The 15,275-nt window shown below is 45.3% G+C and overlaps 1 protein-coding gene across 1 annotated transcript in view; it reads right to left on the bottom strand.

The window, feature by feature from the left end:
- LOC144175402 (peroxiredoxin-6-like) overlaps positions 1-15,046 on the bottom strand; it is a 141,130-nt gene extending 126,084 nt beyond the window's left edge. Inside the window, exons 1-2 of the mRNA XM_077704486.1 lie at positions 14,961-15,046; positions 5,640-5,796 (exon numbers count right to left, since the gene is read on the bottom strand). Of these exons, the coding sequence (XP_077560612.1) occupies positions 5,640-5,796; positions 14,961-15,046 (243 nt within the window). The remainder of the gene's footprint in view (positions 1-5,639; positions 5,797-14,960) is intronic.
- Between the last annotated feature and the right edge of the window lie 229 nt (positions 15,047-15,275).

The raw sequence follows: 15,275 nt of genomic DNA on the forward strand, positions 1-15,275 counted from the left end.
AAACATTTAATTGCCATTCCATAGGTTGGCAAAAAATAAAAAAAACTGTTGTTTCCTATATACCAATTGCTGAAATTCTATTGTGTCTATGCAAAGTTTTATAACTCTTGTGCATTGCTTTATGGTACATGAGTATTTCTTTTGTGTTCTTAGTCCTTTGGTAGTCAGTAAATTTCTGCAGTCGTGTTCTTTTCGTACGCAGGTACACTTCAGCACTGGACTGTCCTTTCGAGCAAATGAGTGGAGGCCCCTGGAGTGTAATTCCGTGGCTCAGTTTTTCAAAAAAGGGCATGGCGCCTTTGGTGGGCACCGACCTATGGCGCCAGAGACTGATGGCACTGCCCTGCCTCTGCATTGTCAAAACATCAGGCTACAGAAGTGTGACCAAAGAGGCAATGACATCCGCCAAAGTGCAAGCACTGAGCTGTAAGTGGAGCAGTATCAGTGTTTCGGAATGAATGTATATACAGTCAAATCTCATTAAATCGAACACGAAGGGACCCAAAATGTTTTTCTAATATAAAGAAGTTTGAATTAACTAAATTTATTGCACTGAGAACTTACCTGCAGGGGCACATGTGAAATACGCCAACACACAAGTGGGAAGTACTTCAAGGTGTATTCGTGCGTATTTTCGTTCCAAACAACAACATACACATCACTAGGAAACAAAACGGTTATGCGCGTCTGCACACGTCTCGTTTTTCCCGCAGTGAATCGATGAACATCGCTTGAAGCTTCGTAACAAGTTCCAAACCAGCGTTTGGATTTTGCTGGAAAGAGAAGTGCGCGGGGAAGTCCAGCGCCCATGCTACTTCAGTTAAACTTGGTGCAGTCTACGGGGGAAGGCGCACTTCGTCGCTGGTGTCAGAGTCATCGACACTGAGATCAGAAGTGTCCTGAGACATACCCTATTGAGGGCACGCAGCCTGTTAATATCGGCGTTCGTGACGACACCACAGTTTTGTACACCTACGTCCACATTCACATTACTCTGGAAGGCCACGCAGTGCGGAAGAACACTCCCGCCCTTTTCGGACATAAAGTTATCATCCTAGAAAGTCTGCACCGCTTGATCATTGGCATGATCTGCATCACTACTGGCCGCTGGTTTGCTGAAACCACATCGCGGGAAGCAATTGCTGATGGCGTCTGGCTTAATGGAGAACCATGCGGTGGCAAGGATTTGTATACCACCGAGGAGGTGGGCGGCATATGCTTTCTCACTGTCAAGGGCACAACACCATACATTCCACGATATACTGCCTCTAAAGACTTTTCAAATTTTCAATGATGCCCATATCCATGGGCTCGAGCACAGCTGTTGTTTTCTGGTAGGAAAACCAACCGAATAACACATAGGCCTTTTGACGTTGCAGTGAGCCGTGCGGTTGTCGATGAAGAGGAGAACGTGCCAGCATGTAGTGCCAAAAGTTTTTCCCACAGTACGCACCCAGTCTCAAAAAGTGTTCATTCATTCACGAACGACTTCTTCTTAGCAATGTAATCTACGCGCAAGGTCTTGAAGCCTTTAAAACAGTGAGACTTGGCCGATTTGCTGATTACCGGCAACCAATCCGTGCCCTTCGCATTTGCGAACACCATCACCGAGAGCCTCTCCTTACTTTGCTTGCTGCCGGCGCAATAGTTGCCTTGAAAATTGATTGTCTTTTGGGGAGCAGTTCGTAATACTGCATTGTTTCATCGACGTAAAAGACATCATCAAGCGGGTCCGAAGCAAGGCGATCCTTCGGTCTGTCAGAAAGGCACTATTCGAATGCGGCTGCGCCTACGTCCGCTTTCTCGCCACAAACCGTCTTCGAAGTCAGCCCGTGGTATTCCTTGAAATGCAACAGCCACCCGATTGGCGCCATGAATTCTTTGGTGGTCATCTTGTTTGTGAACTCTTTGCTTTGGCTGAAATGATCAGCCCGCTCAGTGGAAGGTTACGGCTAGTAACGTGCTTTATCCAAATAAGAAGGGCGTCTTCAAGTTGGGGATAAACTAATGTCCACATCCGCTTTTGGGATAGCTGGACTTTCTGATTTTTATGTCCAGCTCTGATAGACTCCCTATTCTCTAAGCAAGTTGATGGGGTGGTCTTTGTTATGTCGTATTTCTTTGTGACCTCAATCTCGGTGAGAACACCTCTGTCAGCTTTGTCCAGAATTTTCGTCTTCGTTGTCAGGTCCTTTGGTGGGCAATATGTGCCCCGGCTTGCCCACGTAACAATGTGACGTGCGCACTCTGAACAAAGCTCACTGCACAAACACGCACAAAGAATGATGCCTCTCTGCTGCCGTGGCTTTTTTCTGCAAATGCTTTTTTTTCCGCAGCCAGGCGAGAAAGCTAGGGGTAAAAACGGGATTGGTTGATGGGTTGGTTCGTGCTGATTGGTTACGGGAGACGGAAACGGAAGAGCCACCGGAATGGAAAAGTCACGGCCACACGGGACTCTCTCCTGGGAGGTGAGGGAGGAGAGTCTAGCCCGGCCATGCCCCAGCAACATAGAAAATCGTCACCAGATTGGAGGCATTTTCACAGCGCGGCATGTTTGAATCGTCGCAGATGCTTGCGATTTTGAATTACCGTACGTTTTCAGCCATTGAAATACACATAACTTCATTGAGACTGCAGCGTCAGCTCGAATAAACCGGAAGTTTTAATTAGGCGAGTTCAAATTAATGATATTCAATTGTAGTATGTAATGGAAACCTAAAGATGACACTAACTATACGATATTTTCTTCTTCAGGCATGGTTGACCTCTTCTCCTCGTCATGATGGATTCAATGAACATGATGGCACTAACAGACTATAAAAAGCTTAACTCTACCTCCCATGGTTGTCCACATTAGAGGAAAATCAAAGGACAAGCATGTTGTCTTTCTCGATGACATTAAACTGCTCTCAGGCTAGTGTTATTCCTGAAAACATGAGCACATTAATAAGATTGCTGTCGACTGCAAGACAATAAAAACTGTCTACCTGTTGATGAGACAACTTATAACGGGTTTTTAACCGGTCAGTCATACAGTGCTAATGCAAGGCAAGCAAAACCTGTATACCTGTTGTTGAGACTACTCATACGTGTCTTTAACGGGTCAGTCATACAGGTTCAGCTGAAAAGGGGTCTTCTCTTTACAGGATACCCGTCTGAACTGGCCCCCGTCTGAACAGGCCCCCGTACGAACGGGGCCCCGTCTGAACGGGATCCTGTTCCATAATCCTATAGAATAAGACCCATTAACCAAAATATGACGACATACAAGGAAGCCCGGAGTTAAATGGTTAGCATGACTAACCTGTACAACCTGCGCGTGAACGTACGGGCTATAGCTATTGCCCATAAAATGGGCAAGCATTGTGGTAGTCTGAAATAGCAGTGCAAACTACATAGTGTGACTTCATTGCGGTAGTTAGTAAGGCGATCGCGAACAACAGAGGGTTCAAGACTTTCCTAGTGCTCTAACATAAGGCTCCAGACTTCGGTTAAAAAGTGATATAATAGACAGGTAATAATAGGCAGCCCCATCGTTCTGGGTTCCCCAACGAGCTTGGGGCGCAATACCACACATTCGCAGGTCTAGCCGTCCTCGAGGTTTTAGGTTTGCATTGAATCCGCTTGCTATTTTGCAGAAATAGCGGGCGCCCCAGGACTGGCCCCAAAGGGGCTTGCATTGCTAGCGTCCTTCTCGTAGTCAGAGAGATCTACGTGACTACGGCTGAAGCGAAAGAGGCGGCTCGTTTTCACGTTGATTGGGCCGCGACGATGGCTCAGCTAAGCTTGTAGATTTTTCTCGTCATTCGCGAGAGAGAAATGAAGTACGAAATAATCAAGCGTTTTCTGCACGCGGAAGCACTGCGCACTCACAGCGGCCGTACCTGCCAACCTGGCTCACGATGCGGCTCGAACCGGCACATACCGCGGCAGCTACCGCTTGTCGCCGCTTGCCAGAATCAAACTAATCGGTAAAAAAGGGGTTACACATGCGACAAAGTGGCTGATAGCGTGGTGAAAATTGCACGAGTGATTGTTATCTGCGGTGATTGTCAAGACGGCGAACAAATCTTCCGTAGGGCTATGCCTACAGCTTCGCCACCCTTACCGGACGCGGGCAGTGCTGAGCGACCTAGCCACTGCCCGTGCACTCGCTGTGTTGCGAGCAGCCGACAGATGGCGCTGCCGACACGCAAGAATCAAGAAAGGCCGCAGCAGACATCTTGCCACCGATCGCCAAATGGCAAGCACGGCGAAAACGAAATTACAAATGCGAGGAATTAAGGAGACAATAGTGTGGCGAAAAACTGCGTGCAGCTTCTGTAATGTTAGCGAAAGCAGCAATGAAATATCTGCCGGGACGCTAAGCCTAAAGTTCCCTGCATCACAGCAACCCAATCCAGGCTGCATGTTGCTGGGGAGGACACTTATTGAAAACTCGTCACGCGCGAGCGAGTTGCGTTTGCGTTCCTCCCACTTCCTGGGGGCCCCGTGGTAGAGATGTCAGTGGTAGAAAATTAAAGAGAAGACATTAGGAAGAAAACAGCTTTTCTTTTTCAACCACGGTAACGTTAAAAAAAACATTGCTCCTGGGAAATTTGTTGTGATGCGACCAATCGGCCGTGAGGGAAACGGTTTCTGAAATCAATGACTTGACGTGAAGTCGTGCGCAGATTTTGAGAGCGGAAGCTGTGATGGGACTTTTGTGATACAGCATGAAACAATTATATTCTTTTCCGTGTAAACGAATAAGTTCATCGGACACTTTAGTCATTTAATTGATTTGAACGTGATCATCGAAAACTTCTTCAAGGCTGAATCGCGTTTCCCGTGCCGTCTCGTTCACCTTTCTTGCGGCACGCATCCGGATAGTTATTGTTCTATCCAGGCACGCCACAGTGTTAGCGCTGTAGTCACCACACTTGGCTGCAGCTCTTGGCGACGCGGCTTAAAATCCCATTCGAAACCAAATACGTTTTTATGTATATTTCATTTACTTATTTTTTTTCACAGCACCCTTTATTTGGTTTCAGTAATGCAGTCGCCAGCTACTACGGCTACTGTTCGCGTTTGATGAGACATCTAGAGCTTCCGCCGTAAGAAGTATGTCGAATATTTTGAAGATCTTTGCAGAATCGTCTTCTTTTCAATTTTCATATTTTCTGAGAAAAAAACACGAGAAAGAATTGCTTTTTTCATGCCCCTGAAAATTTTATGGAAACTTACACCTGTACCCCCAACACTGGGTTCCCCATATTCTAAACCTGCCTGATGCATCAAGTGGTTTTGGTGCCCAGTGCAGCCGCAAGTAAGACTGACGAATTCACTTCAGTAACTCTTTGTAAATGGTCGGAGCGGCGCACACAACGACTTCTTGTACTCGGTCTGAGTGATTTTCACTGTGGTATTTCAAAGCTCGCAAATGCTGCGAAACAATTCACTGATTAAAGATCTGTTAAACCCCAACGCAAAGGTATGCTATAGATTACTGAACCATTTCCTGAGAACATTGCAGTAATCGAACTCACGTAATGTCTCGAAACCCGCAAAATTGTCGAACTTTCCCTTTTGAAAGAAGGGAAGTTAAAAAAATCAAATATTCTCAACGAAAGGTCAGCATCGAAGCCACGGACTCTTACCTTGATCCACAGCTTGTGTGACTCGAGCGAGTTGCACGAAAGAGCGATAACCTTGATGTTGTTCTTCTCAAAGTCGGGGAATATCTTGGCCATGGCGCCCAGCTCGGTAGTGCACACCGGCGTGAAGTCTGACGGGTGCGAGAACAGGATACCCCAGCTGCGAAAGAGATGCCACTTGGTGTACGCCTTGAGAAGTTTAATCGTTTGTGCAAGGTACTGAAAAACTCTGTGGTTGCATAAGTTAGGGCTTGTTTTATTGCGGCCCCGTACACGCAACGAGCATTTATTTCGGGGGTGGGGGGGGGTTAAACTTTCGTGTAGTGGAATTGCCGTGACAGTAGTTTCGGGAGGCGGTCACACAGCGCAGGTCAGAGCAATAACCCTAGATTTGTTACTGTAGCATTTACGTGCAAGTGCTCTTTAATTCTCCTTGTTTTCCCGCTATAATTTAGCAATGCCAGGATTGGTTTAAGTGCCAGGCGTCTACGTCAGGATAAAATAGCGGTCAGGACAGAGGCACACTACAACTAGATAAGGGCGCCTCAGCCCGGTCTGTCGTTTTTTCTATCACGTAGTTGCCTCTTTTTTGAACCGACCCTGCGATGCACCTATTAGCCGACATGACCACCTAAATGCTGTTCAGCGATGGAGTTGCGCTTTCCCAGCAGTCATTGAGTGCCGTGGTTTCCAGTCATGACACGCATATATTGACGAGCCCATATCCGATTCCCAAGAGATCTGGAACATCCACGACCTGAAACGAGTTTCCTTCTAGTGATAATTCTTCAATGTACAAGTTGATATTGTCATATTTTACTTTCAGCACTTTGACGAGAGATGGGAGAGCGGTGTCCCGTCGATATCTTATTTTTGACGGAAATTTTATACGCCGCCCTTTGTGACTAGAGGAAAACATCTGAATTTTTCTGAAAAAATAAAAAAAAAATTCCTTGCAGAAAAAAATTTGTAGGTGCGTTGGACGACTAGCGCAGAATTCAAAGCTACGGCTGCAAAACAAAACCATTGCAGCTGTTGGCGCAGGGTTTTTTCTGCGGAGACTTCCATACTACCCAATAGGTTTGGGTACCTTTATTTATATTTTCAAGTAACATTCTTTGTAAATAAAAATTACAAATTTCCCATTTTTTTTTCGAAAATTGCCAAAATGTCCGGCCCTGTTTCTCCGCATCTAGGCAAGTAAGGGAGGGCCATTCTTTAAGTGTTTTTTTTCATCGTTTTGTATTCTTTATGCTAAATTTAGTTTATGTAGAGAAAGACGTTCATTATGAAAAATGCGCAGAACTGAAGGTAAGTCTCGCATTTCGGTCTGCTTTGAAACCCGACATCAAAAAAAGGCGATATTCGAATTTCTTTGAAGTGTCACAAATTGAATCGAAGATTGTTCTCGATGACAGGCTTGAAAACGTGTTGTAGTATTTTCGTTATTTTGTAGCTACAAAGCACTAAATACGACCTTGCATCAGTATTGCGGGGATGTACTAGAGTGGTCTGTAGCAAACGTGCGACACCAATGTAACGCGAGAAATGGCCGGTGCAGCTAACAAATCATGACAGTAAAACGGAGGTGACTACGCTTTCTTGAAATTACCCGTGAATAAAGTATACATTTTAATACGTTTTAGAAATGCCTTCTAAGTGCATGTATCAAGCTAGGGCACTCACATTTTCTGAATACATCTTTTAATGCACTTCTCACGGTTTTTTGTGGGTTGCCGAGCAGGAAAAGTCGATTAATGACCTCTAGATTCCTGGGAAGAGACTACTATGTTATAACGCAGTCCAGCTTTATAAGATAGAAAGCTGGACTAGTGGGAAGTAGTTCTTGAACAACTTGTGACTTGACACGGACACAAGTAAAAAATTAGACAGACGAAACCGCTCTCATCTGTCTGGTTTCTTCTTTTGTCTGTGTTGAGTCTGCGCAATTTCATGATGTTCAAGTCCGGCTTGAAGCGCCTGGGAAACATCTTCCGGTGGAAAGCAACAATGTTGGGCACCGCTGTTCTACCTGCTTTGTTTCACCTCTCAAAGGAACGGTCGTGTTGAAGTAGTCTGTCTTTAAATGAAGCTGCCACTACTGAGGTACGAATGTAGTGTTCTCGTTCTAGAGTAGGTTACGTGACTTCAGAGAACTGTGTGTTGATTGTTTAGATATGTCGGCATCCGAGGAATTGTTTGCTCCTGCTAACTTCGCTGTTTAGAAGCTGGAGAAGTTTGCTCAGAGTTCAGAAATATCCCCTTTAAGCCACCGCCAAATGGAAACAACGTGGTTGGAATTCTTTCGCCAGGCGAGAGAAAGAGGACATTATAAATGTTTTCATAAAAAAAAACATAGTGGGTCTGATTGCAGCGCATGAGGTCGTAACTGAAGCCCCGACCTCGGCACGACGGTCGATGAACTTGAGCATGCATTTGACGCCTGAGACTCGTATTGGCACCTTGCACCAGAGAGAGGACGCTATGAGCGCAGAACTTTTCGAATAAACTTGTCTGTTGTGGACGCTAGGGCACGGAAAAAGGAGAGGTGTTTCTGGACCCGTTATCACCCATAGCCTGCAGCGTGCTGTTCCAACTGTCTACGGGACTGTCGCTGAGACAAGGCGTAAAGAAGGGCAGCCGTTATGAATGCATCAATTCCTCCTAGCCTTTTTCATTACCTACAACCTGATTGGTCGGCTACAATATCAGCGGCTGATGTATTGTCACTTCCACCGCTTAAACTGTTCGTTCATCTTGCCTTTTCTTATAGTATTTCCAAGATGCTTCAGTATGTGTGTACCCGTTATTTCAATTCGTGATTTTCATGGCTGTTGGTATCTCAGTCAAGGCGGCGACGCTTACGTAAATTGAATGCTATGAACTAAGGTCATGATGACCAGGATATCTTTCACAATAGAAATAGCGCCCTGAACCTCAAGGATATGAAAAATGGCGCTGCGCCTTGTACGACAAAGATCAGCGGAACGTGCCTATAAAACCGCTGTCACCTGCTAAGACTACATGGCTTTTTCGGGGCTAAGAACCCTTGCACCGGCGTAAGGGGCCACACAGAACCTAAAGTGGCTGTAGACTCAAGGTTGAAGTAAAAACGCGGTGGTATATCGGGTGCAAGGACCGCAGTATGAAGCGAGCGTGAGTTTTTGATCTGGCAAAGAAAATGCCTCGATTAATTCAGCAGTTTTTTATCCGTTCTCACGAGTGTTGTTTTTTACCAAATGCAATTATTTTCTTAATCATTTTATGTTCAGGTTTCTTAAAAAGGCTGGTTTAGGCCGGTTTTGTATTAGTGTGGTTACGCACAAGTAGAATAAGCCACCAATAATCCACTTCAGACCCATTGCTTTTACATAATATTCAGGGAGTGTGTACTTCATTAAAGCTTAATTTCAAGAAAGCATGGCTACCTCCATTTTCATTTCATGATTTTATAAATTGCACCGGCCATTGCTCGCGTTAAATTGTATATCACAAGTTTGCTACAGACCACTATAGTACAGCCCCGCAATACTGCTACAAGGTCATAGTGCTTTGTAAATACAGAGTCACAAAAATAGGGCAACGTGGTTTCAAGCCTGTGATAGGGGACAACGTTGGCTTCAATTTGTGCAAAAAATCGAAGATGGCCTTTTTTTGTATCTTCTTTTAAAGTAGACCAAATTGTTCAACTGACCTGAAATGCAACCACTTTTTGTGAATAAAGTAAAATTGGAAGGAAGAATGGGCAAGGATAGAAACAACACTTAGGTAAGACATTAAACTCCCGAACTTGTCTACGTGCAAAGAAACAGGGCCCGACATTTTGGAATTTTTTAAAAAAGTGTAAACTTCCTAATTTTTTAATTAAAAGAAGTTCACTGGGAAATACAAAATAAGTATGCGAACTCAGTAGAGAGTATGCAAGTCTCCCCAGAAAACCTTCTGCGGTAACAGCTGGAATCGTTCGTGTTTTACAGCCGTAAAAGTTTCGAAATTCTCGCGACTCGTCCAACGCACGTGGCACCCGACCCGGCTTTCGTAATTTTTTCGGCTAGGCAAAACATTTGTTTCATTAAACTTATTCCAGCTATGTTTTCACCTGGGCGCAAATGGTATAAAATTTTTTTCAAAATTTAATATGTCGACCGGACACACCTCTCCCATCACTCGTTGGAACACCCTGCCACCGTTAGTACCGAATAGGGGCATGACAAGGTAGTAGTGACCCAGTGCAATGGCTATGTGAAAAATGTTATATGCTCCTGAGCAGGAGATTTTGAGTTCATCCTCAGGCCACACTAGCCGTTTTTCTGATGCGGGTGACAAAAAGAATATTTTTGTGAAGGTAGGTTTGATTTTGTAATCCGAGCCTTGTGGGCATGTTCAGCTTCAGGCGTAGAGCCTGAATTCGACTTCTAAGTTGTAGTGGTTTAAAAGTGCACCCGAGAAGATAATAGTACGAAGGGTAGGCAGTAAAATTACTTGAATGCCATTGTATGCCACGAACAAACCCTTGCCTTCATGGAGTGAGCGGCATGCGATGACAGATGTTCGTCGCTGCTAGGTTCTTGCTGCTGTTCATTGTGCAGCTTTAAACGTTCTTCAAAACATGCGGGCGAGCGGTTTTCACGCCAAGGTGCACTGAAGGTGTCGGATCATTCCATAGAGATATCCGGTATTCTTGTCTGCGTAGCGCTCCTCACAAACAGACAAAACACCGACATTTATTACCATGCCTTGCAAATGAGCTGATGCAGGTAGCAGCATTGAGAAGCCCTTTTCCAACACACATTACACGTGCTACTTGCGAGAAAAAGCATTGCTTTATTCAAGTTTTGTCCCCTCAGCAACATACTTTCTTTTCTAGCTTTCACGGGAGACCAGAAAGCCGGTTGGAATTGTGTAGAAGTGGAACCACGCAGAGAATTCTTGAGACTAACTTCACCAAACGGCATCTAGGTAAATGGCTTGATGAGCAGCCTTGTAAAGGTATTAACCATTAAGCGCGAGGCACATGCACGACGACGGCATGCGATTGGGATGTGATTGATCGTTACAACTAATCGCTAGGACCGGCTTTGGCGTCGTACGCTCGCCGGAGGAGGCTCACGACGTACGACTGGCGAGCCATATGCAATGGTACTGTCGGTGCTATCATCGTGCCGCCGCAGCCAGTGAGAGCCCGAAGGTTTCGTCATAATGACGTCACTCTGACAGTTTCTTTCAAATCCCCAAGGAGGCGCTAGTGGCAGTTCCAATTATTTTGAAGCTAATAGTGCAGTGCGCGCTCGCGCGGTGTCCGCCGACCCGCGCACTCTCCGCCGTGGGCACATGTTGCCAGCGGTACGAACAGCATGGACGAGCTGAATCGTCGGTGCTAACCATGTCCACATCGATTTACTGAACATATAAACGCAATGTATAACGTAATAGCGCTATTAATTTTTACTTCAAGTTGATAAATGTTTCATTTTCCTGCTCGCATTTCTCTTGCACATGTCTAAATCCGCCGGAGTACGACTAAACAGGGAGGCAACCATGGGGAAAAAACAGTTGGTGGAGCGACGCCGACGACGCATTTCAAGAGCACTTTGGAGCATTTGTCTCAAATTCACGCGTACGGCTAGTCGTGGCGACCCTCGTAACGACCAGTCCCATGCGAATACCATGCACCAGTCGCCCATGTGTCTCGTGCTTTACAAGGATGTTCGTCAGGCCCATGCTTACGCCCACATGTGATACTACCAGGGTAACTGGCGGATATGGCGTGGATTGATTCAATTAGATGCAACAAATTGGCAAGTGTCGCGAAGTCCAAGCAAACAGCATGACAGGCGAGCCGGTTGTGCCATGGACATAGTCCCTTTCCCCCTGCCCTTGTTCTTCTACTTTTTCAGCATACCCTGATACACCTCCAACTAAAAGCGAAAGAAATATACTTCGCTGGTTCAAATGTATGCCTCATAATTTTTTCCGCCCATTATGCTTTAATTGCAGGAGGCAAAGCAGACTAATCATATTTTCTAAAGTGGCAAGAATATATGATGTGGAGAAATGGCGCATTCACGAGTGCGAATGGCGGCTGTAGTAATTAGTGGTGAGTGTAAGTGTCCACTCACACTGACCAGTCCTGGAGAGATTCGCTAATGGTAAGGGGTGATCGCAGTCATAGTCAGTAAGGCGTATAGTCGGGGTCAACCACTCGATGCCGTAGGCGCTCACTCACCAGGGGCTGACCCTCACGCTATCTACTTTTATAATAGAGGAAATAAACTATAAGGGGAGAGTTACCTGACTATGTAGAAGCTTAATCGTAAAAATAAAGAAGAGTGCTCAGTGAAAGCGCACCGTCGTCCGTGTACAGCTAGGTAATTCGGTGCCCCTCATGTGGTCGCCCACCCGCGCTCCAGGCCGTGCTTCTTGCGTTCGTGCGTCGGTTCAGTGCCATGTTCCACGTGAGCTGCTTGTCATGGGAACCAAAGGCGCACAGATTATCACGCGTACGAAGAGGTCAAACTTTATTTCACCACGCTTAGACTATAAAGTGCTGTGCACCACTATGACAGAATCTTCCCGGGCCTTTGATTTCATAAAGCATACTGCACTTGTCTCTATTGTCCAATATTTACTTTGCTGTACTGCTCAGGACCTTTTAAGTAGTTCACTTTTGTCAAGACTCCAAGCAGTTTAGCCCTCACCAGATTTACCCGGGTAATCCACAGTGAAACGTCAAAAGCAATTGTCGCATCGAACCAGGCGAACATCACGGAACTGTGGGGTCACTTCTACAGCTGCGTGTTGGGAAGAAGGGCTCGGGAAGTTTATGCTACTTCGCCTGAGAACATCACTCGAAATGCCGGCTCTTTTATCTCAATTACCATTCCTGTCAGGCCCACCAGCTTCGCGGTACGTCTGAACCAGTCTCTTGTGTGGCCTCTCGATGTAGAACTCAACAAGAAATTTTACTGAGTAAAATATAAATTTCAGTAGTTACTGGTTTGAATCAAACTGCGTGTCATGACTTTGAAACGGAAGCACTAAAATTTTGACTACTCTCGGCAGATTACTGAAAGGATTATGTATGTATGTATGTATGTATGTATGTATGTATGTATGTATGTATGTATGTATGTATGTATGTATGTATGTATGTATGTATGTGTGTATGTATGTATGTATGTATGTATGTATGTATGTATGTATGTATGTATGTGTGTGTGTATGTATGTATGTATGTATGTATGTATGTATGTATGTATGTATGTATGTATGTATGCAAGTATGTATGTATAGACACATGTGGTTATAATACGTGTAGGGTGTGTGTCTTCCTACCTTCGGCAGGTTTTCGCCATATTCTAGGTTTCTTATTTGGTCACTGCAGTGCCACGACCAGATCATTTGAAAGAAAGTACTCCCTTAGGGGTGGCGACCAAACACACGTCAATCGCTTCTGCATCCCTTTCTACCTGGTTGTCCATGTTTAATGTATTGTGTATTGCTGTGCTCCCGCTAGTTTCATTTACCTTTATTTCTATGTGGTTATCTTCTTGGTAATGCTTTCTTTCTGTGATTTTTGAAGGGGTAGTTTTCAGCTGTTCCCGGAACCCAGCTTGCGATACCACTGAAAAAGGAAGCTCAGGAGGCCAGAAGCAACGTCATCTGCGTCGAGGCCGTCAACCACTGTCAGGTTGTCCAAAGCAAAAGGGATGGCTTCTCACACTTCCCGCCACCAAGACCAGCCAGAGAAAATAAGAAAATTTAACCCCTTGTTGATCACTGGAGGCACAGCAGTAGCTACCTCCTGTGGTCAGGTAGGGTTTACGTCACCCAGTACATAGCCACCACCATCAGTGCAGTGCTAATCGCCTCTACGCAGATAATAATCTAGCAAAGAATGAGAATTGCTCAGGTTTTGTTTCTTGCACTGCAGAGACATTTACTCCGGACGGCGAGAAGACGGTGACGCCACTATGAAATTATCATTGCCCCACGTCTAAGCGGCGTAGATCAGAAGTGCTTTAAGGGCCGAATTACCAAAGCGGTTATTGGAAAGAAACTTCCGGGTTTGCACCAAAAATTACACTAGAAGTAACTTTACGACCTCAGAGTAACACAGTATTCCTTGTTTTACTTGCGCAAGTAGAACATGCCTAAACCAGAAGATGTACTCATGATAGACCAGTACGCCCCATTTGTGAGAGCGAATAGGTTCGACCATCTCCGACGAATGAAACCAATGGATGTAGACGTCGTTTAGGAGCTTAAGGGCATCTATGAACAGTGGGGTGAGTGATTGGAGCTCTGTCAGTGTCGCTACAGGAAACCGGATGTAACTCAGATTGCGCTTGCCCTCGTAAAAAAACGGCGCAGAAATTGAAGGCTGATTTTAAAATATTTTAGTGGCTGGTGTGTTTTTGATGATGTGGTTACAAAGATTGCCGGCCGTTGATGTTACCTCGACAGCATAAGTCAAAGCTGTGATGGTGCGCTGCATTTCTAAGCCTCAGTGATTGCATTACAAATACAAGCGCTATGTAAGGCTCCTCCGGATAGCTCCACCTGTAGATTGAAGTTCTGGATGCAGGACTGGATCCAACAACTTCAGAGCCGTTTTGAAACGCACCATGTACTATCTTGGTCACCCGGGGGAACCTACCTTAACTGTTACAAGATCTAGGAAGTATAGCTTTCAACTGCTAAAAAGATGAAATAAGTACAAGCGTAATTATGATGGATAAAGGCTTCCCGAATGTTATGTTCTTTATTCTTTCCGTTCGCACATGTTTGATGTAAGAAATGGAATATGTTTCCCATGCCGCAGAACACCCTGAAATTTCGCGTTCTGCTTTTTCGAGGCGGGGAACCTCATTATGCTGTAGCTCATGTTCTGGCAGTGCTTCCAGGATAAAATAATGGGAGTTTGTTAGCTCGTAAGCCTGTTGGTCCTTTACACAAAGAGAGGGTGCATTATTTTAAACTGAAAAGGACATCGTCTGAGTAGATGGATTAAGTCTTGAAAGTAAAAGTTCCTATGCCTTACAGAATGCTGTGACAGAATGCTGTGAATGCTGTGACAAAAAAAATGCAACTCAATTGCGAACCTTGTGGCACACGTTGTTGAATATTTGACTTTACTATGCACCATAACAAGGAAACAAATTACACGGGTTTGAAGTTAAAAGTGGGCTGAAGCTCCGGAAAAAATATTTCGAAGTTGGCCGGTTCACGAAAACAAAAACAAAGGAATGTAGTAGGCAAGCTGTGAATAAAGTCAATCAGAACCTGGGAAATCAAAATTCTAGGTCTGACAGCGGGACTTACCTGTCATTGAAGAAATCGTGCAGGACCAATGTACCCATTGTGGTCTCAACGGTGAAATTGGGAAACATGTCCCCAAGGTTTACCATGTTCAGGCGGCCTTCAGCGGAGCAAGCGTGTGCCGGCAGAGAACCCTGCAAGCGGCTATATAGGCGATGCTTGGCCCTTGCCTGAAAATGATGCCAGCTAATGAGGGCTCACTCTTTTGTTGCAGTGAGGGATCTTCTCGTGCACCAGGCATGGGCCAATCGCTAGCCTCGGCGCTCCGCCCACGGAGACGTTCCGGCTCGCTAACCGCTGTATTTAGACGGTGTTTAC

The sequence above is a fragment of the Haemaphysalis longicornis genome, unplaced genomic scaffold (assembly GCF_048455015.1).
Source record: "Haemaphysalis longicornis isolate Haplotype H1 unplaced genomic scaffold, Haemaphysalis longicornis Haplotype H1 scaffold_1, whole genome shotgun sequence".
Taxonomy (NCBI): domain Eukaryota; kingdom Metazoa; phylum Arthropoda; class Arachnida; order Ixodida; family Ixodidae; genus Haemaphysalis; species Haemaphysalis longicornis.